This window comes from Aedes albopictus, chromosome 2, assembly GCF_035046485.1.
Source record: "Aedes albopictus strain Foshan chromosome 2, AalbF5, whole genome shotgun sequence".
Lineage (NCBI taxonomy): Eukaryota > Metazoa > Arthropoda > Insecta > Diptera > Culicidae > Aedes > Aedes albopictus.
In genome coordinates, this window is record NC_085137.1 from 96,862,227 (window position 1) to 96,886,136 (window position 23,910).

At 37.8% G+C, this 23,910-nt stretch overlaps 1 protein-coding gene across 2 annotated transcripts in view; it reads right to left on the reverse strand.

The window, feature by feature from the left end:
- The window catches only part of LOC109419778 (uncharacterized), a 399,312-nt gene that overhangs the window by 32,792 nt on the left and 342,610 nt on the right, over positions 1–23,910 (reverse strand). For both annotated transcript variants that reach the window (XM_062850104.1, XM_062850103.1), the window contains exon 5: positions 4,977–5,110. In XM_062850104.1, coding sequence (XP_062706088.1) covers positions 4,977–5,110 — 134 coding nt within the window. The remainder of the gene's footprint in view (positions 1–4,976; positions 5,111–23,910) is intronic.

Below are 23,910 nucleotides of genomic sequence, written 5' to 3' on the forward strand. Positions count from 1 at the left end.
TCAAACTTGAATAATTAAAAATTGAGAAAACTTGTTGAAGTTTTGCGTTACATTTCGCATTATTAATTGGTTAATTCAGGTGGAAACAATATTTTTGGCACATGCAAAGGTATTTCATTTACTGATCAATTTCATCCGGAAAGCAAAATTATTGATATTTTATTTTAAATGATATTTATGTACCTATTGCAATAAAATGATTTGTAGTAAAAGTTTCAATCTCGTTGACTGATGAGAATCGTGGTCGTACTTGTTTTATTGCTTTGAGTTTGACTTTCTTTGGGTGATCGACTGTACGTTGGATGATATCTTTAATTGGCATTTCAGTCTAATTTGGTCAATCAAAAACAACTATATGTTTACTTAACCCGACGTTTCGGTCCTTATTGTACCTTTTTCAAAGATTCTGTAATGTTTGAGTTTGACCATATCGCTGCATTCGAAATCACGGTAGCATTAGTGGAAAATTTTTGACAGCTCCTCCTCTCTTAAAGTATATTCTCCCATACCTAATAGAAGGCCCCTATCAATATCATAAACTTCCCCTAAAATGCTACGTCTTTAATGGACGGTTCCTAACAACAAATACTTCATGTCATCATTTTGCGTGTTTCTCTTCGGTAGAAAAAAAAAGTTTTTATCTAGGGCGTTTTTTACAGATATTTTCATATATTAAATTAAACATAGCTCCATATGTTTGATTCACAAGTCTATCTAATGCAAAGTATTTATTTTATAATCCTATGATTGAAGAAACTTTTAAGTTGAAATTCGACTTCTGGTTGATATTCTGAATTTCTGTGTAACAGATCTGGTGTTCTGGTTCAAAAGAGAATCCTAAATTATATTCTTTGTATTGGATAGATTTATAATTGAAACATATAAGGCTGATACGAATTTAATTTTGACTTTTTGTCTCCCCCCCCCCCTTCAAAAATTTTTGGCTGGATTCTGCATTTTGAGGGGGCAGATGAAAAAATATTTATCAAAATATCAGGCTATGGTGAAATTTTTTTAACACACCCGATTAGTTTTTAATATTTTTCAGATTAAATGCTTTATTATTTTTATCCCCCCCCTCGACCCGTCAAAGAGTGGTGGGACAAAAAGTGAAATAAATATTTTTAACCGCCTAAAGCTATGTTCAATATTAATATGTGAAAATCCACGTATAAAAATACCCGAAAATTGGTTTGACTCACAAAAAAAAAACATTTTGTGTTGGGTTAGATTCAGATAATAGCAATTTTATTACTTTGATCCATTTTGAATTGTATTCTTAATGGTTGGTGTGGGGTTTGGTTCTCCGAAATAGGAATAATTTAATTTCGCAAATGGGCATGTATTCCAAATTGACTTCAACTTATATTTTAACTTCTTTTAGCGTGTTCGTTTTTTCAATATTTCAATTTTTACTTGAAAGTTCACACAAATTCCTTAAAGTCACACATACCACACTTTTTTGTAGGTCATGTTATTTTTGAATTACAAAAAAAATGGTCAAAACTTAAGCCCTTTTCAAATATTAGTGTAGATAAGTTTAAAAAAAAACAACAAAGTATGCAACGTTGCTTTAAAGTACATAGTCTTCATACCTTCACAATTCCATTGAAATCTGAGAGGGTGCTGCCAACCCCAAAATCTAGTTTGCAGGAAATTCGTCATGCACTCTAAAAAAACACGCAACCAAAAATGTTCAAAGTGCCATAACTTTTTTGTGCATTTTTTACCACTATAAAAATTTTACAGGTGATATCTAACAAAATGAACTTTATTCTCACAAAAAAACACGAAGGTAAAAAAATAGATTTTTGAGATTTAATTTTTAGTAACACAATTCAGTTTTTTTCAGAAGAAAAGCTAAATAAATTTTTCAATGTGTGTTTTTCTGAGAGCCGCCATATATTATTCTACAACTTTGCTGAAGACACCTTTCCGATCGAACAAGCCGTTTCCGTGTTATAATTTTTTATTTGCATGTGTTCCATTTTTTCAAAGGCCCTATTTGAAAGTTAGTCGAGACAAAATATGAACTTTTGTTATGAAAAAATGGTTTCTCACATAAAAAGGAATAGTATACAAAAATATCAAGAAGATTAAAAAACATCGATTAAAATGGATTCGTTCTGGTTCGTGGAAAGCCTCTTCTTCGAAAATGATTAGTTTTTGGGCTATATAGTCATAATCGGACAACTAGAAAATATTTCATTGGCGAAAACTTTTCCATACATTTTGTATGGGACGTTTTTTGGACTAAAATAGTAGTTATTGAATTTTAGTATGGGAAATAGCCAAAAACTCACCTAACTCAAATTTTCCCGGATAGAATATTTTCAAATAGCCGAAATTCTTACATTCTATGAAGAAAAATCCGAGGTACATGGAAGTTCGATAATAATCAAAATTTTGACACCGCGGGACATTATCTCCTGAACATTTGGAACGGTGGCAAAGCTATACACCCGCCTATACCACGAAGCAGAAAAGGTCGGACTGGTGGTGAATGCCTCAAAAACAAAGTACATTCTGGTAGGCAGAACGAACACGACCGGATCCGTCTGGGTAGTAATGTAACGATAGATGGGGATACTTTCGAGGTGGTGATGGAATTCGTCTACCTCAGATCCTTACTGACGGCTGTCAACAATGTGAGCCGTGAAATTCGGAGGCACATCATCAGCGGAAGTCGTGCCTACTACGGGCTCCAGAAGAAACTGCAGTCGAAAAAGATTGACCCCCGCACCAAATGCACGGACACGGACACGAGACATGGACCATGCTCGAGGAGGATCTACAAGCATTCGGAGTTTTCGAGCGACGCATGCTAAGGACGATCTTCGGCGATGTGCAGGAGAACGGTGTGTGGCGGAGAAGGATGGGCAGGGCATGTTGCAAGAATGCCGGACAACAACCCTGCAAAATTAGTGTTCGCGACAGATCCGGTTGGTACAAGTAGGCGTGGAGCGCAAAGAGCACGATGGGTGAATCAGGTGGAGCGTGACTTGGCGAGCATCGGGTGCGCCCGTGGATGGAGAGCGGCAGCCACAAACCGAGTATTGTGGCGTACTATTGTTGATAATGTCTCGTCTTAATGATGTTGAACAAATAAATGTATGTATGTATTATTCATTAGATGACATGTGAATCGGTAGAATTTTTTTATGACAGGATGTTTTTTTGATATTCGAAAAAGTTAAGCTTTCCACTTTTTCATCAAACCAATGTCGCATACCCTCACCGCAAACCCTTCGTGCCGGGTCAAAAGTTGAACTGTACCTCTACAAGAATTCGGCCAGCCGCAGTCAAAGAGAAACCTTCCGTGCGGCACCCGGGATATATGTTGGTCGGTGGTGGTTGGGCGTGTCGTGCTTGCTGCTTATCAGCACTCCCCCCCCCAGATTCGGTAGGGAAAGGATGGAATTCCGGACACCAACCGAGCAAAGTTCTAACGCCGGAAAGTGGTTACGAAATTACGGAAGCACCTGGCTGGAGGGTTTTGGGTCATTGGATGTAGTTTTTTTTTTCTTTTCATTTTTCTTTTGGGTCCGTGTGGTTTCATTGTTGATAGAAGGATTTTGTTTTTTGAATTTGTAGCTGTTTGGGAAGCATCTGATAAGGAAATGGAACCTCGATGACGGGATTCCTGTTCAACTGTCTCTGATTTTACTCTTTTTGGGGTTTATACTGGTAGTTATCCTATTGCGTCTTCTCATATTGGTCTATTTCCGATATTGATTTATTATTAATCTTACATTAATTATCTCGAAACAATCTAGCAGAATTCAACGTACGAGAAAGGCGTGAGTGTTTCAAGGTGTTTAATTTTTTGCTGTATTATTTTCCACTGGAGGTCAATACCCAAGTAACCAAAAGTTCCGCTTCCCATGACAAAATGCACTTTCAAGTTCCACGAAGTTCAGATAAAGTTCCAAATGGAACTTTCTGGCTGCTTAAGAGGCTAACGATGAGCCTTGCTGGAACTTTGGTCACAAGTTTCGACAAGGCTCATTGTTAGCCTCTTAAGCAGCCAGAAAGTTCCAATCGGAACTTTATCTGAACTTCGCGGAACTTGAAAGCTGCTTAAGATGCTACTCGGAACTTCGTCGGAACTTTCAAGTTCCTAGAAGTTCAGTTCAGAAGCATTGTGTTTCAATAAAGATTGAATTTATTTCTTTCACAGAAAACAACTGTTTCAGCATACACGAATAAAAGACAAATATGTATTTATCAAATCAATGAATATTAGGCTTGAGCAAAAAAATAAAAAAATGCCTCCCATCGGATTCGAACCGAGAGTCGCTGCGTGAGAACCCTACGCTCTACCACAGTACTACTGTTGCAATTGAGCGCACAGCAGGTAAAGTCTGACTTGAATCGATTTTCTGTCGGCAGCTAGTTTTGCATATTTGTACAGTAGTGAAGTTAGCTTGACTTTGTCAAGTGTCATCAGCAGCGCAGCGGTAAGTCGGCAAGCTATCACGCAGGAGGATCCAGTTCAAATCTACATAGCAGCGACATGTGTGAAAATATAATTATCAGAAGCAATTTCCAGACATGAATCACAAACCCATCAACAGAGTTGTGATTCTGAAAAACACATTTTTGTTTCTGCATTAATTTTGTCAAAGTTCTGTCAGAAGCTGCTTAGAAGGCTATCCAGCGAGCTTATGTGAACTTTCAAGTTCCAAAATTACTTAAAAATGAAGCTGCTTAGAAGGCTAACGAGCAACCTCGAACAAGCTGCTTAGCTTATAAAGTACCCTTTTATCTGAACTTTTGGTTACTTGGGTACAGTTGTTTAATTATGGCTCATCACGCTTAATCAGCGTATTAAATGATATTCTTCCGCCAAGCTGTGCATGGATGGTAATAATGAAATCGATTATTGCGTACCCCCAGCAGCCACCACAAAGAACCATGCACCGAGGTAATGACCCACAACAATAAACGAAAATTCAAACGATTCAAACACTTACCGGTTGCTCATTGATATACCACGTCAGATTGGCGGCCGGCCTCGAGTGCGCCGAGGAGCAATTGCCCCGGAGGATGTCTCCCAGTCGGTACCGTTGGCGAATACCATGGACGAGTGGCACGTGCTTGGGAACCTCTGCAATGAAAGCCCAGAACAAACAGTAGTATTTTAATAAATGTGAAAAGTGTTGACGACTTTTTTTCTCTCATTTCACACCGGACGCGTTCAGTGCATTTTCTGAATCACAGCAGGAGGAGAAAACATCCACCCGGCTTCCGGCAGCAATGCTGGTTGATAAAAATCGATTATATCGGAATTACAATCGGAAAACCAATCTCGGCAACTCGCGCTGGGCGAACAAACCGAGCGAAAATTGCTAATTAATTAATTGTCAGCTGGAAAATTATAATAATGGCTTCGTTTATGCCGGACCCGTCAAATGCGCTGATCATTTGAAAAATTCCGATAATTCGTCGTCGTTCCCGTATTTGCTCGTGTCCTTTTCACTAGATTTTTGTTTGAATAGTGCGCGGGGAATCTATACTGCTGATGCTTGTCACACAGCATCAATGTCCGGATTTCTGTCAAAATTTGAACAAATAACCCTTCGATGGAAATTTAGAACCGAATAATGATGCAACGCTGCTGCTGCTGCCTGTTGGAATAGTGATATGACATTATTTTATGTTCTGTTCCGAGACGACGTTCCGAGATTTGTCATTATATTGAAGGATGCACGTAGAAAAATAACTATAAAATGAGAAACACGATTGAATTTCAAAGTTCTTAGAACTCGGTGGAATTGTTTACTTAGATTTTAGATAGACAGCATGTCGAGGATTATCATGCAACAAGTTTGTGTCCTGTTTATATTGATGTACACCAATATTCATTGGCGTAACTAGAGGGGGGGCCAGGGGGGCCAGGCCCCCCCCCCCCAGAATCCGCCAGCCCCCCCCCCCCCCAGGAATTTTTCATGACTTTATGTATATAAATTAGAAAAAAATCTGAGAGCCACTGTCTTAATGATAAACATAGATCCATAAAAGACATTGATTTGGCATAATATGCGTTTGAATTGATAGTTATTGGAGACTGTTCTTAACTTGTCACATTTCACAAGATCATTGTCCAAAATGGACTACAATAAGGACCCGATTTTATCAGCCTCATTTCTCGACAAACTTTTTGCTTTCGTTATCTTACGGCCAAATTTCAACAAATTCATTCATGTTTATCATCAAACTACAGCTAAAGAGCAGAACATAGAGAGATAAAAAGTTTGAAAAATTGTTTAGGTTTTTAAGGAGAGCAAAAAGTGTGTTCCGAAAGGGGCTGACAAAATCGGGTCCCTTATGTATGTGATTGACTCTATTAGTTTTGTTTGGAAATATGATACCAGAAATATAAATTATAATTACATATATAAATAGCAATTCTTTGTACGACTTCTTTTTTAAATCGCCGAATAATGGAATCTTAAGTTTCCAAAGGAATTCTCTTTTGGGTATCCTAAAGAAGTTCTGAAATTTCTAACAGCATCACAGAATAATATTGTTGAATGCTTGGTTAAATGCTTCCTTGTGGAATTCAAGTATCATGTGGAAAAAAAAATCTGTTAGAATTTGAAATGGAATACAGCAGAAGTTGTCGGAGCCCAGAGAAAATAGATGTCACATTATAAAAGGCCCATATAGCTGAAGCGTAAACGCGAGTGCATTCATTGAAACCATGCTGAAGGTGATTTCTAGTCGATAACTATAAATTTTATTGACTTTCTTGGGGATCGAGTATTTGCGTGTCTATCAAAGAATGCACAAATTCAAATGTTCATTGAGGAAGTTATAATTTTTTTCAACGTTCTCATTAAACTCTAAGCAATTCAGGCGTTATCCTAGTTTAGACGTTACGCCAAAAAGAAGAGAGGGTTCGATTGAGCAGCCTCAGCAAATTGATACCAACTACTTTTCATAACTGAACGTAACACGATGAAATTGGTAATAATAACATTATATTCTTGAAAAGCATTACTGCACTCTTCAGCATTCACGCTGTTGTACTTTGTACATTACGTTAAAAAAACCTCACCTATCCTATACAAATCAGTGTAGTGCTGGTAGCGGTGATCAATTTCTGGTTTTTCCATATGAACCTCCATACAAACTTCAGACGAGTTTAGCACCGCCCAATTGTGAATGACTTTATTTGAAAATCAGAACGAACCAAAAGGGTGCCCATTGAACTTTTTGAGATGTAATTATCCCATATAAGCTTGAGGTGTCCTAGTAAGAATCTCTACAGGGAATCCATGGAGAAATTCTTGAAGAATTTCTTGGAAGTATTTTCGTAAAAAATTCTGGAATTCCCCTGGAGAAATTCCTCGACAGTTCCTGGGAGAATTCAGAAAGAATCTTCTCTGGATGAATTCCTGAAGGATTACCTGGAGAAATGTCCGAAAGCGCTTCTAGCATGTAAGTACTTATATATTTAAAGTTAGTTACAGTGACTGTGTTAGAATCACAGGATATATTTCCGAAAGAATCGCAGGACGACTTTATGAAGAACTACTGTGCAGGAACTGCAGAAATTCATGGATGGATTCCTGAATAAATCTGTGGATGAACTCCTTAAAGATTTCCCGGAGATAATTTTGAAAGAATACCTGGATGACTTTTTGGAGAATATCCTTTCTACTGTATCCCTGAAAAATAATATTGAAAAATTCCAATACAAATCGCTGGAGCAATTCCTCTAGAAATCCTTCAAGAAATTCAAAAAATCTTCAGATAATCCCTGGAAGAATTCCTGTATTAATCCGTGGAGGAATTCCTAGAGGAATTCATGCAGGAATATCTGGAGAAATCCCTGAAAGAATTCCTGGAGAAATTCCTTGAGGACTCCCTGGAGAAATTCCTGTATTAATTCCTGGAGCAAACCCTGGAAGATATCCTGAAGGAATCCTTGGATTAATTCCTGGAGGACTCTCTGGAGAAATTTCAGAAGAATCCTTTTGGGGAATTCCAGAAGAAATCTTGAGAGATATTTGTACAGAAATTCTTGGAAGAATCCCTTTAGAAATTCTTGGAAAAATCCCTGAAGAAATTTTTTGGAGGAACCTTAGAAGAAATGCCTAACAGAACTACTGGGCAAATTTCTGTCGGAAACCCAGGAAGAATTCCTGGATAAATCCCCAAAGGAATTCTTGGGGAAACTCCAGGAGGAATTGCTGTAGCAATTTCCGAAGACATCCCTGAATCAATTCCTGAAGGAATTCCTGAAGGCAATTCTAAAGGAATTGCTGGGCTAATGCTGAAAAAAACCTCTTGAGGAATTCCTAGAGGAAACCTTAAAAAAATTCTAGAGAAACTCTTGGCAAAATCCCTGGAGGAATCCCTGGAACAATTTCTAGAAAATCCTCTGGAGAAATGCCTGGAGGAATTTCTTGACAAATTCCTGTCGGACACCTAGGAAGAATTCTTGGAGAAACACCTGTGTGATAATTTCCGGGGGAATCCCTTGAGGAGAAATTCTTGGATTAATTCCTGGAGGTAACCATGGAAGAATTTCCGGAGGAATCCCTGGAAAAAAATCTGGAGGAATTCCTGCATAAATTTCTGAAATAATTTCTGAAGAAATCCTTGGAAGATTTCCAGCCGAAATTGCTGGATGAAATGCGGTAAGAATATCTGAAAGAAATCGCGGAGGAATTCCTGGACCAATTTCTGAAGAAATTCCTGGATGAATTCCTGAAGAAATACCTGGGGTAGTTCCAGAAGGAATTCTTGGTGGAATTCCTGGAGAAGTCCATCGAGAAATGCCTGGAGGAATATCTGAAATAATTCCAGGAGAATTGGGATAATTTCTGAAGGAAACCCTGGAGAACTTCCTGGAAGATTCCTGAAGAAATCCTTGAAGGAATTCCTAGAGGAATCTCAGGGAGGAGTTCATGCAGGAATCCCTGGAGGAGTAATTCCTGGAATCCGGGAGACATTCCTGGGGAGATCGTTGAAGGAAATTGCGGTAGTAATTTCTGTAGAAAATTCAGGAGGAACTCCAGGATCAATGTCTGGAGGAATTGTTGAAGGAATTCCTGGGGTAATTCTGAAGAAACCTCTTGATGAATTCCTGGAGGAATCGTCAGAGAAATTTCTAGAGAAATTCTTGAAGAATCTCTGTAGGAATTCTTGAAAAAAAAAACCCTGGAGGAATCCCTGAAGCAATTTTTGGAGAAACCTCAGGAGGAATGCCTGGAGCAACTTCTGGACAGATTTCTGTCGGAAACCCAGGAGGAATTCCTGGAGGAACTTCTGGACAAAATCATGGCGGAAGCTTAGGAGGAATTTCTTGAGAAATCCCTAGAAGAATTCTTGAGGCAATTCCGTGGAACTGTTGGGCAGAGGCGGACAAAACACAATGGAAACGAAATAACCAAAGAAGGGAATCAGACTCGGAATGAAACACTTCGTGTGAATGAAACTAGAAAAATACTTTTATCACTTCTGAACGGGTTTAACGTAAGGGACTGAATGAATAATGCTACTCATTGATGCACGCGTGGCGCGCTCGCTCGGCTCTGCTGTGGAAAGTTTTCGCAGGGTTGATCTCGCCTTCGATCTCGCCGAATGCCACACTGAGAGGAAACAGTATTGCATATTCCCAACAGGAACTATCCCTGGGAGAATTCCTGGAGGAATCCTTGAATTTATTCCTGTAGGAATTTCTAGATAAGTTTTGGAAGGAATCCCTGGAGAAATTTCTGGAGAAATTCCTAGAGGAATTCCCAGATAAGTATCTGGAGGAATTCCAGGAGGAATTTCCCGAGGAATTCCAGGAGGAATTGCTAAAGCAATTTCTGAAGGAATTCCAGGATGAATTTTTGGAGGAATTTCTGGAGGAAATAGTAGAGGAATCATCGGAGGAATTCCTGGAGGAATGTCTGGAAGAATCCTCATAGGAATCCCTGAAGGAATTCCTGGTGTACTCCTGGGGCAATTCTTGGAGGATCCATGAAAAAAATCCTGGCGGAATCTCTAGAGGAATCCCTGGAGGAGAAATTCTTGATAAAATTTCCGGATGAATCCCTGGAAAATTTCATGAAGAAATTTTTGAATGGTAAATCCTAGAGGAATTCTTAGTGGAGTTCCTGGAGGAGTTCACAGAGAAATGCTTGGATGAAACCCTAAAGGAGGAATACCTTGAATAATTCCTGGATAAATTGCTGGAGGAATTTCTGGGGAAGTTTTTGAAGGAATCCCTAGAGAATTTCCTGGAGAAATTGCTGGAGGAACTGCGATAATTATTTTTGAAGGAATTCCTGTAGGAGTTCCTGGGATACTTCTGGAGGAATCCCTATAGAAATCCCTGGAAAAACTCCTGGGGGAATGCTTGGAACATGCCGTCTGTAAGAATATCTGGAGGAATCTCTAGAGAAATTCCTTGAGAAATTTCTAGAGGGGTTCCTGGAGGACTCCCCAATAGGTTGTCCCAAAATTGGACATGGTCGAAAAGCTTGGGGGCTCACCCTGCAAATGATAGCTAAGGGTGTTAGAAACAAACTTTTGTATGACGGCAACTTTCAGAAATGACGTTTAGAGGTCGCCCCGGCGAGATTTTTGAAAAATGGTCATTTTTCGTAATAAATTTCATACAAATATTTTTTACCGTATAAAAATTGGCAATACCCACTATTTTTATATTTTTTACAGCTTGATATGGATCCAAACTTCTTGGGAAAAATAATTAACGACATGTTTTGCGGGTAACTTTTTGATACTGAATTTTTGAATTTACTAAAATTTGTCATTTTTTGATATACTGTGCATTTTACCCATCATAAAAAGTATCTGAACCTAATGCTAATTTAAAACAATTTCCATAAAAAGATAGGAAATTTTATGAGGAAAAACTTTGCCGAAGAGAGCATTGCGTTTTTTCTATTCGTTTTAGAGTTATTCACGATTTACTATTTGGTGAAATTTGAATTTTTTGGTATTTTTCTAAAAATGTTACATTAGAATTTCTTGAAAACACATACAAAGTAAAAAATCACGTATGCGAAACAAGTTTTTTTCTTGATTGTGTTATGCGATTATGGTGACATCAATTATTGATTTTATTTTTTTGTTATTCAATCCCTTCATATAGAAATTAACTAGCAAAGATTTATTAAAAAGCTAGCTCTCTTGACAAGCTTCGTACTGCCTATTGATTTTTTAATGATATTCTCCACAAAATGTTGAACCATATTTTCGCGTTTATCTTTCTTCCCTGTCGATATTCTCAATTATTTTTCTACACGAAGACGTATGAGTCCTGAACCACTGAAACAGCCCAGGAAACAGTGCCAAAGTGAATAAAGGCGAATACGTTGATCCATACCAAATTCAAATCGCGATTACGAACATCTTACGTAAGAATACCAATTTTTAGATACTAAGTTCCAATTCAAGACATTCTAAAAAGCAGAGCATGTCTTTTTTTACATTTACTGACTTGAACCATCTTATCAACATCGAAAATAAGATACACCGAGTCAAATTGAAACGGGTGGGATGAGATGAACCAGCGAGTTAACGTAATGTTATCCAAGGTTAGAACAATTTGATTAAGATAACACACACGCGGCATATAATAGGACAAGGTAGGCTATTATTGGTTAACAACAGTTTTGGACGTAAACAAGTGACGTCATTTTTATCATCCTATATGTTGATCAAAATGATAGGGACTACAAGATCGTTTTATTCATGTCTATGAACGATTTGAACAGCATCATTGAAAACCAAAATCGGCATGTTTTGCCGAATGTATCACCTTCTAAATGATATAGAAAATATGCCGTGCGTTTGATTGTGTATTATGCTCATATAAACCATTGTCAGTACATCACCGTTAAAAATGCCATGGCCTACTGAGGCATCTCAAAATGGTACCTAATGATAAAGTTTCTCGCTAGAAGGTACCTTTCTATATCAAAGAAAATGGATTTGTCAACGGAAACAAAAATTCACTAAATGATGCCACCATAATTCCTAAACACAATCAAGACCAACCTTGTTGAGCATACGTGATTTTTTAACTTTGTATGTGTTTTTAAGAAGCTCTTATGTGACATTTTTAGAAAAATACCTAAAAATTCAAATTTCACCAAATAGTAAATCGTGAATAACTCTAAAACGGATAGAAAAAACGTAATGCTGTCTTCGGAAAAGTTTTTCCTCATAAAATTTCCTATTTTTTTATGGAAATTGTTTTAAATTAGCATTAGGTTCAGATACTTTTTATGATGGGTAAAAGGCACAGTATATCAAAAAATGACTAATTTTAGTAAATTCAAAAATTCAGTATCAAAAAGTTACCTGCAAAACATGTAGTTAATTATTTTTCCCAAGAAGTTTGGATTCATATCAAGCTGTAAAAAATATAAAAATAGTGGGTATTGCCAATTTTTATACGGTAAAAAATATTTGTATGAAATTTATAACGAAAAATGGCCATTTTTCGAAAATCTCGCCGGGGCGACCTCTAAACGTCATTTCTGAAAGTTGCCGTCATACAAAAGTTTGTTTCTAACACCCTTAGCTATCATTTGCAGGGTGAGCCCCCCAAACTTTTTGACTACGTGCAATTTTGGGACAACCTACTCCCCAAGTAACAGTACTAGCTGAACAGCAGTTTCTTAAGCTAAAGTGTGCTTAAGAGCGCTTTATTCCGCTCTTGTACATCAAAAATGTTTGTTGGGTCCCTCCAAAAATTTCATGAGCATTCCCTGAATGAATTCCTGGAGAATTCTCTTAATGACTCACTGGAACAATTGCAGGAGGAATTCCTGGTGGAATTCGTGGAGGAGTCCCTAGAGGAATCTCCAGAGGAATGCCTGGACGATTCCCTGTAGATTTTTTTAGAGGAACCATGCAAGAATTCTCAGAGGAATCCTGGAAGAATTCCTTGAGGAATCCTTAGGGAATCTCAGGAAAGCTTTCTTAGAGAATTCCTGGTAGCATTTTTGTAGGAATCCCTGGAAAAAAAATCTGAAGAAATTCATGTCTATAGTAATTTCTGGGCGAATTTTTGAAGGAATACTTGTATGAACCCATATAAATTTTTTTGTACAAAAGCAATTCCAGGATTATTTTTAAATAATTGCTAGTATAATTTTCTGAAAGATTTTTTTTTCAGTAAATTCTTGCAAAAATACTTCGCATCATTACAGATAGAATTATTGGAGCAATCTCTAGCGGAATTCCGGAAGGAATGTATGGAGAAATCCCTGTAGATATCTCTGAAGGAATACCTGCAGAAGGATCTCTGGAGAAATTCCTGAAGGAAACCTCAAAGAGGAGGAACCACTGAAGATATCCCAGGACAAATCCTCGAAGATATATGAATTCTCTAAGGAATCTCTTGAGGAATCCATGATGGAATCGCTGCAACAAGCTATGGAAGAAAATCCTGGAGGAATTATTTATACTCATATAGTTTACGAAACTATGAACAAATCTAAAACAGTCATTTTGATTCCCCAAAACTGCAATGCCGATTTGCATATTCACATATCTGGCGCCCATCCCGCTTAAAAGTCATTATAAGTCAGGCCCCCCCTGGGCCCCCTCCAGAAAAAATTCCTAGGTACGCCAATGCCAATATTGATTCAAAAACCATTATTGAAGGTGTCTAGTCATCTTTTGCATAACAATTTATGGTTTTATGACTATGTTGTATAACTCTTACATGTTATTTATGTATCAACACAATAAAATGTTAATCGTAATCCGGAATGAATTCCCTACGTGTATAACTAGGAGTGCTGCCGTATCCATAAATATCATAATTGAATGATGCAAACCAATTATCGACGAATAATTTATGATGCTCATTATAAATTGTACGTACGAATGTTGTGCGTTCAGAGTTTGTAGGTTTTGGAAATCACAGGGAATAGTCGGGGGACCAAGCCAAACCAAACAGAAATCATGCGCGTGCAGTTCGACTACCTACTCGATGGTGATTGAGTAGGAGGGCATCAACGGCAATATCATCAGCAGCATATGCCCCTTGAGTGTATCGGGATGTGATAATGCTACCGCGAGTACGGCTGTGATAATTAATTGTTTAATTAATCAATATGGTCACTCATCAATGCGATTACACGCCGATGACAAAGCGGCTGAATGAGACTGTCAATATTTTTGTGCACTTTAATTAAGGTGCGTTTGCTCGTTATTAACTCCGGATGAAAAAAAAACAAATTTCAATAGCAATTTGGAAAAAGTTCGTGAAAAAGAGTTTATTGTCAGAGGGGGTAAATTTTAATGATAATGATGAAAATTAGTTGTCCTCAAGTTAAATAGAAGCTAATTAAAGGCTCACTTCTTCAACTATATGTCTCTGAAAAATTACTTAGAGATTTCTCCAAAACTTCCTCTAAATATTTTTCGAAGATAAAAATAATCCTTGTGAATTTTTTTAGCCATAGCATACAAAAAAATCATCTTTTTAACTCTTTGCACAAACCACTTTTTTATATTAATGCTGAATCAATGTACTGTTGTTTTCCATTTTTTTCACAGGATCACTTCAAAAACATGTTTCTTGAGATACTTGGTTAAGGTTTAAAAAAAAATGCTCACTTCAAAATTTTGAGAACATTTGAAAATTCCACTTTTTTAATTTTTCAAGGAATAAGTCCACAGATTTTCAAACATGTTCCAACAACAACAACAATATTTCACTTTACGTACAATGAAGTTCTGGCATTGCTCTTACTTATACTTAAATTTAATTGTAGTTTTTAGCATACTCTAAAATAATTTTTGCGACTAGTTTCGGTTTTTTTGTAAAATTTGGATTTGAATTGAATTGAATGGAGTTTTCAGGTCCAAAAGTCTTTATTTGAAACTAAAATTATTGATTGTTTGATGGATACGTAGATTAACATACATGAATGCAAGGTTGCGACCATTCATTTGCAAAGATTAACATTCATTTGCTTTTTTCTCAGTTCAGAAGCATGCTATTGAAAAACAATGTATGGATGGATTCAACCTTGTAGTTTTATCTGAAAGTTTGCCGAATAACGTTGGGGTCGCAAACGTATACCAAAGTCGTGAGCGAGCTGTGAAGGCAACTCTCCACGCGGTGAATATAAATTTCATTCACGCTGTGGAAAGTTGCCTTCACAGCTCGCTCACGACTTTGGAATGCGTGTGCGACCCCAATGTTATTCGGCAAACTTTCAGATAAAACTCCAAGGTTAAATTGATCCATACATTGTTTTTCGATAGCATGCTTCTGAAATGAGATAATAGCAAATGAATGTAAATCTTTGCAAATGAATGGTTGCAACCTTGCATGAATGTATTTTTTTTTAAATTTTTATCTAGTTAATTTTTTTACATAGAAAAAAAATGAAACAAAGGTTTTTCACAAAAAAAAAGACAATTCACACCGTCTTCAGCTACAGGCTGCACAGACTGAACATTACTCATACTTGACAATGGACAACACAGAACACCCAGTGGCCCAGTGATGAATTTTACGTTTGACGGAAAGCTTCCACCGACTGGAGCGGGAATCGAACCCACTCTCCGAGGCTTACGATACGCCTAGACGACTGCCGCCGCTGACTGCACGGCCACGAAGCCCACCAAGTACTGTAATTTGTGGAATCTTCTACCACTTACAAACCAAGAGTCAAATGTTAATTTCGATAGCCGTCATTTGATGTTGATATATTAGAGCAGGATATGCGTGAAGATTAGGTTAGTTCTTGCATTCATTCCTAAATGGCGGGACTGCAAAGTTGTGCTTATAGGTTCTGGAAGAAGGAAGGATGTATTCGAGGAATCAACATAAGATTTTTTGGGACATCTCGCGATACTATCTGAAGAAACTTTTGGAGAATTCTTGGAATAATTTTCTAGAGTTTTCCTAGGTTTTTCTTCTTTTGGAGAAATTCTCGCAGAAACTTTTTGAGAAATTCTGGTAGCAGTATATGGAAAAGTTTTCAAGCAAATCTTTCAAGCAAAGTTGTTCAGAGACTCTCGTAAGAACTTCTAGAGAACTTTCTGAACCAGTTTTTTGAAGCGAGGAATCTTCGAGCAATCTTCAGGAAATATTTATTTAGAATTTTTTCATAAAATTTCGAAGGCATGATCGCCGAAATTTTCAGAAGACTCTTCGGAGGAGTTTCCGAAATAATGCATCTTCCAAGCATATTTATTTTTAAAATTCGAAAGGACCTTCGTTGGTATTTCAGAAGAAATTTTAAAGATTTTTTTTAGATATTTTTAGAATAACCTTAGGAATTTATAATTTGAACTCCTCTGAGAAACTTCTGGAATTTCTAAACGAGATCTCTTGTAGAGTTCCTAGGGTACTTACTGATGGCATTTTTGGAGACAGGAATGGGAAAGGTCATTAAGAGAAAATTTTATTAATAACTTATTTCTTTGTCCCTTGTATGAAACTTTTATCGACGACATAATTATTTCTTCACAGGAAATCAACCACTATTATGGATCGGTGGATGCTAACGAACAGAAACTCGAGTCAAAAATGGTGAAAATTGATTTTGATAATTTTATATGAAATTCTGTGACATTTTCCCATCGGTGTTTGAAGAAACCCTTGCAATTTTTTTTAAGTAACACTACCAGGAATTTCTGAAGGTATTCGTGGATGCACGTTAGAAGGGGAGGAAAAAATAATTCTGAAGAACAAAGACGATTGATAATTCTGGGAAAATCCTCAAAAGAACATTTTAAGCAATTTGTAAACATGACAATGATTTTATTGCCCTTTTCCGGCTATACCAGTCGGCTAGTATGTCTGAAATAGACGTAAAAACTTGAAGTATTTTAGGCAAAGTACGTTTAATTGGCAAATTGAGAGATAAATTTGTGAAAAAAATACCACTTGTTTTGGTGGGATTCGAACCCACGACTCCGTTATCGCTAGTCCGGCGCTTTAACCAACTAAGCTACAGAACAAGTTACAACTCTGCAGAATAGAAAGTCAAACTGGATTCGAAGCACCACCCTAAACCGGGTCCGTCTTTCACAACTTTATCGTCCAAGCTATGCATATTTTGCATATTTGTAATCTAACTGTATTTAATTTATGTACAGCAAATTAAAAAAAAAAACAAACAAATATAGAAAAATGTATGGGACCTTGTGCCCGAGCAGAAGGGAATAACAACAGCATAAGTAGCTGTGTTATTTGGGCAAAATAACTGAATAATAAAATCGATAATTTCTAAGTTATTACCATGACATATTGTGTTATAAACTTGTTTGTCATAAGCGGCAAAATAACAAATTCCATAACAAAAAATGTTCCTGGGAAACCATTTCAATAACTTTTTTTGTTAGTTTCAATAACAACTTAATAACAGTGGATTCGGAAAATATTTCAATAACAAATTTTGATATTAATATGTTATTGATAATAATGGGAGAGCAGAATTTGCTATTATTATAAACTCGTTACTAAATAAGTTATAATACTTATTATATAAAATTATTCGCTTTGTCTCACAAGCCCGCCAATAACATGAGGTTCATCACTCTGACGTGAGCAATATTTTCAAATGATCGAAAAATACTATATTCAGATTTTAATTCATTCGAAGAGATTTGAAGTCGCAAGATAATCGAACTTTAGTAATTTCTATATCATCAAATACGACGAGCTTCGATTTCCACCTGTAATTTATAAACTGTTCTAATTAAATTGTTTTCGGAGCACGGTTTTGAAATCAACACGTGTACTTGAAAAAGTTTGATCGTCGATAGCAATTTGTGACTTTTGTTTTGTTTTTTTTTTCAGCATAGAAACTGAAGAACTTTTAGAATGCTCAACAGTTTTGCTGAAAATTTTTGGGATATTGGAAATTTTTTCCAGATTATTACAATTTTACTGGAATTCCTCCGATTTTTCCCTGGATTCAAGAATTATGTCGAATATTCCTCCTGGATTCTACAAGGATTCCACCAAAAAATTTGCTATAATTTCTCCTGAACTTCCTCTGATGATTCCTACAGGACTTTCACCAGAATTTTTGGCAATATTTTTTCTAAAATTCCTCTTTCCGGATTCCGTCAAAAACTCCTTATTTGTTTATCAAGTGACTTTGTCATAAAATTCTTGTAGAAATTCGTCGACAGATTTGGTCATAAGCTTTTCCATAAATGACTCCAAAAATCTTCCAGAAATTTCTCCGGGAGTTCTTCTACGGAATCTTTCATGGATTTTCAAAGAATCCTCTAAAAATTCTTCAAGAATACTACATAGAATCCCTTCATGGATTTCTTCATAATTTCCTGTGATCGTTAGTCGTGAAATTCATCTTTAGATTTCTCTGAAAACTTCTTTGAGGATTTCACCAGGAGTTTTTCCGAAAGATTCTCCAGGAGTTTTCCAAAAGATTCTGCCAAGAATTCTAATAATTGCTCAGAAGAATTACCATTGAAATTTCTCAGAAAATTACGCGAGGTGTTCTCTTGAAGACTTCTCCAGGGAATTATCGAAAGTTCCTTCAGAACTTCCAAGTGCTTATCCGAAAATTATTTATGGAATTCTTAAAAGGAGTCGTTCAGAAATTTCCTTCTTAACTGAATACAAAAATTGAACAACACAAAGGGACAGGTCATAATTGTCGAATTGTTGCTGTGATTTCAAAACTTGTTACTGTTGTGCTATTGCTGATAAGTGGATCAATACTACAACAATAACTAAACTTGTACTTCAACAAAACATGTTATTTAAATGTTTTTTAGTTAATGTATATCAATAGCTTGATTATAACAAAATAAGATTGTCCAACAAATTTTTTTTTGGCCGAATTATGATGAAAAGAAATCCAGGTAAATTCAAGATAAGTGTACTTGAATTGATTGCTAAAATTTTCGACAAAGACTTTCGCTTCTTTCAACAAAGAATGCTCGCTCAAATTCTAGATTTATTTAGGGAAGTGGAAGCATCTCGGCAGGGGTCCTATTTTGGGCACTTTTCTGCTATAACTCAGCCAATTCTGAACCAATTGACACAAATTTTGGAACGCGATGAGATACGTATAGTATCTAGCCGTGTTCAAAACTTAAGGTCAATTGGTTTAGAATTGATTAAGTTATAGCGAAGAGTGCCCAAAATACCGGCCACTGCCCAAGTGGTTCGCTCCCCTATAAGGAACTTTATCAGATTCCAATTGCCAGTATGCTCATCAGTGATATTACCTTTTTCAATCATAGACTTTTCTTTATAGTTTTATATTGAAAAGATTTTTTGGGGTTGAAATTGCCAAAACTTTGTATCAAAAATTATTATTCTATTTAAACCTCAGGATGTTGTTTCGAGTTAGACTATATTGAGAACAGTGGCATGATCGCTTAAGGATAGACTTGTTAGAATCCCAAAATGGCCGCCGGAATGGCCGACTTTGGCACCTACTCACGACTTTGAGGGTACAAAACTCTTCGTAAACAAAGCCAGCGCACCTGAGCTTCTTATTTAAAGCTTATTACAAGTGAGCAAGAACAGAATAATAAAATGCATTGTTGCTTGAAGCTTGCTTTTTGAGATTTGTGCGTCTGAAATTTTGATGCACCGTTGAAGCGGGATTTCAAGACGTTTGTCCTTAAGTTCGCTATTCCATTTTTGGCCAAACAGCCAGCGAAACTCCGCTGGACCCGTGTAACCATAAAACTTTGACCAAGGTTTCATAGTGGAGCCTCGTAGCCGTGCGGTTAAGGTCACCAAGCTTATAATCGCACCATGCTATGGAGTAAGGGTTCGATTCCCGCTTCGGGCGTTGAAACTTTTCGTGAGAATAGTTTCTTTCCCGTTTCTACTGGTGCATGCTCCGTTGTCCGTTGTCTAATGTTAAGTTTAAAACAGTCTGTACAGCCGAAAGCTGAAGACGTTGTCCGTGTCTTTTTTATCTCTATAAATAATCAGGATTCTTAAGAAATATGCTTGATCACTAGACGATTCACTAACTGTAAGCCTATAGCATTCAAATTAACTTTTCCTAACTGTGTGGTACTGAATCTGTATTGTTATTCGCTAGACTTCCAATGCACGCTAGTAGCGCATGGTCTGCCAAATGCACATCAAGCAATCTAGTAGGCGCGCAAACTATCGTCGCGCCACTATCTCGCGAACGTCAAAATGTAAACACTAGTTACTTCCTGGGGGCACCCGCTTGTCCACAATAATTTAAAGCTCCACATTTGGCGATCCTGCCAGGAGAATAGTGAATCTTAATAAATACAAAATACAAATAAATCTTCTGGGTGATGACAACCGGGTGCAGACCCGGATGAGAGTGCTCGTTTGTTTTAGTGCGGATTAGTTTTCCTTGCGTGTATGTGAAAAAGGTTAGTGAAAATGGAAAGTGTTCCGTAAGATCGGAAAGGTGCCTAGAGCAAACGACCTAGGCAGTGGTGAGATTAGATAATTGTCTGGAGATTGCTCTCTTTAACCTTCCGGCAGTCGCGCGGTTGGCAGCCACCGCCAGCACCGCGCTATTACTGAGTACAAAAAGCGAGATTTTTTATTCAGCGTGTTGTACAAAGTATTCTGTGCTAGATGGAAGATTCCAAATCGGCTTGGCTCTTTCGTCGGAGTTGTGGACTTCTTCGGAAAACACTTGCTGTTGGCACGGGAAGGGTAAACTGAATGAAAAACAGTCCACAGCGCATCCGGATGACCGCACCCTTACTTTTATCTCATGGCGACAGTAAAAACAGTCCACAGCGCGTCCAGATGACCGCACCCATACTTTTGTAAGAAATTCTGTCTCTGGTCTCAATTGATCTATCATATGGTCTGACGTTCAAACTTCTATACTTTTGTTTGTTGTGTAATTGCTGTTCCATCAGAATCTGACCGAAGCGGTGATGAGACATTTTCAACGATTCAGGAAATAGATTAAATGATATTCCTAGAAGATGCTGCAATTTAGGAATAATTCATGCAGAAGATACGCATAAGGGAAGATCTGTGAAACTTGGATTACATATTTTGGTTTGGTAAGCAGTCATAGCAAAAACATAACAAAACTAGCAAAATTTAATATTTTTTTAGTACAAAAGCTTTGCAAGTTTATTGTGATGAATGATCAGTGTTGCTGATTAAAATGCGAAGGCTGCGCACAACATCCAACATTAAAAAAAAAAAAAATTTGATCTGGATGGTGTCGTGGCTCAGCTGTGGTCTGCAGACCAGCAGACGTCTGGTTTAATAGCAGTACTACACTACTATTAAGTGCAGGTATTCAGTAAAACTTTGCTGATGGTAGACATGTGAACAGTAGATACATATTATCGCTCAGTGCTCATTGATTATCGTTTCTACTAATACAAATTAAATTAAGCAGGAACGACATCGAAGGCTGATGTTTAAAATGAACGGAAAGAAATTGAAAATTATGTAGTATCTGAGCTTGCAAGCTTCTGTTAATATTTTCATCCCTGAGAAGAGGGAGGATGTGTGGTACTGATTCTGCATTGTTAATCGACTAGACTTCCAATGCACGCTAGTAGCACATGGTCTGCCAAATCGTCCCCTTAATGCTAGAACTAGGTAACTGGTTTTGCGAAATCGCGAGCAATTTGTTTACATCTGAACGTTCACCACAATAAACAAAAGTTTGTCGATTGAAACTACAAAAACACATAATGATGCTTCATTTAAGACCAACAAAGTGTTTGTTTTGTAGCAGGATAAGTTTTACCAGCCATTTTAGCCCGTACTTTCCAAAACGAGTTACCTAGTTCTAGCATTAATGGGGCGAAATGCACATCAAGCAATCTAGTAGGCGTGCAAACTGTCGTCGCGCCACTGCGATGAATAATTCAAAGCTCCACACAAACATTACTATCTTATGTCGTTTTCGGTTTTAAACCTGGGTCCCAGCTGACCCTGACTCGCAATAACCGAACAAAAACGGATCCGAATCCAACCCAAATCGAGTCAACATGTAAACATTGTGCAAATCAATCAAACGGTCAGTTGTACATTTTCGTTAAATTCTGCCTTTTAGAAATTTAACTCACGTGGAAATGTTAGTTGGCACATTCAAAAATCAATGCCAATCAGCAAGCCCGTGCACAAGGGGGGGGTTTTGGGTGTTAAACCCTCCCCATTATTGATGATCCATACACTAGGCGCCCCTCCGCCTTTTGCCGAAAATGGGAAAAACCCCTCCCTTGGCGCCACTTCTGTGCACGGGCCTGCCAATCAGAGATCAAGCGAGTCCTTTATCTCTAATATGCTTGAGTAGTTAGAAGTTTTGATTTTCTGGTTTTGTTTTGATGGATTGTTTACGTCCATTTTGACAGATGAACCTCGTTCGGGTTGGATCGGAAAAAATCGGCAGAGCGAACCTCGCCATGTTTGGGTCGGATCTGGGGCGGATCCGGATGCGACTCGATCGAATAAACGAACGTTTTGACAGCAGTTAGGGCGGATCCAGAGCGAAACTAGGTTTGCTCCATGAATAAACGAAAACGACATAAGTTATCAGGTTCTGTTGATGGTTCTTTATGATTCAATTTGCTATTTCCGGCTACGCAGTCGTTAACCTTCCGTAACTCGCGTGGTTGGCTACCACCGCCAGACCGCCGGCACCACGCTACTGTTGAGTGCAAAAAGCGAGATTTTGTCAACACATAGCGATCGCTCGAGGGTTAAACAAACAAATGACGTTCATTATTGTTCGTGCAGTTGAAAATCGGAATTTTTGACACGCGAAAATCGATGTTTCTCCTAAACTGTGTGTCGGACGTACGTCGGGCACAGTGCGCTGGATAGAGGGCCAGGTCCGCTGTCCAGCGCACTACGTCCGACGTTAGGTTTCACGTATAGATTTTAAGAAAATTCGATTGTCGGGTGTGGGGAATCTTCGGGTTTCAACCGCGACGACAATATTTGCTCGATGTTTCAAAACAACCCCGTCTTCAAGTTCATTACAAAAGCTCACTCATTCGTCTCTGTCTCACAACAAAAACTTAAGACAAGCTCTAAAAATTGTGTAAAGCATAAGCTTTTTTCTGCGCCGCACATTGCATGCCGACAATCTTTGACTGTGGAGAGGACCTAGTGAAATAGTTAAAGCACGTGACTATCACGCCGTAGACCTGGAATCGAATCTCACCAACTGCCACAGAATTGATTCATGTTAGCTTTCACCTTTCAGGACGTGCGCATTTATGATCCTATATACGACGTGTGTGATTTTCTTGCAGTGCTGTACTTTTTACAACGGCGCGGGTCCTGAAGGGTTAAATCCATTCCCAAGTATTGCTGAAATGGCTTGTTAGGTACAGCATAAAAATGTTTCCATGTTGGAAATGATATGGTAACCCCATTCTCCAACTCAAAACTTCAATCTCTGTCAAATTACATTCTCACATTCCATTCAAACGGTAATGACTGATGAGTTGAGTTTCGATTTCACTCGTCTATGTTTCACTACTGTTGTCCCGGCCATTGTTTCCATTCATTTAAATGTACTTTTTCATCAAATGAATATTGCAGGTGTTATGTGTGCTGTTAACTATAGTAGCTCGCAATCATTTTATGCAATTTAATCACAGTGTGGTTGAGGCTATTGCTACTGCTACTGCTGCCACCGCCACTTCTGACCCTATATTGCTGCTGCTGCTGTTGATACCTACGGTTCGTTCAGAAAGGTCGACGAGGGTCGCCCGTGATTCACACTTTCGCTCTCGGAACTCGCCGCCACCACAGCTGGTGGCGCTTCGGGTTCCCGCAGATGTCAAAACAGGGTCAAAACCGCAGTTGTCCGTGCTGAATTCCGATTCTACGATTGCGTGCACCGCCGGTGGAATGCAAGGGTATGCAAAATTGATAAATAATGGAACCATTTTCCGGGGTTAATTATTCGGTTAAAATTTAAAATTATCGTC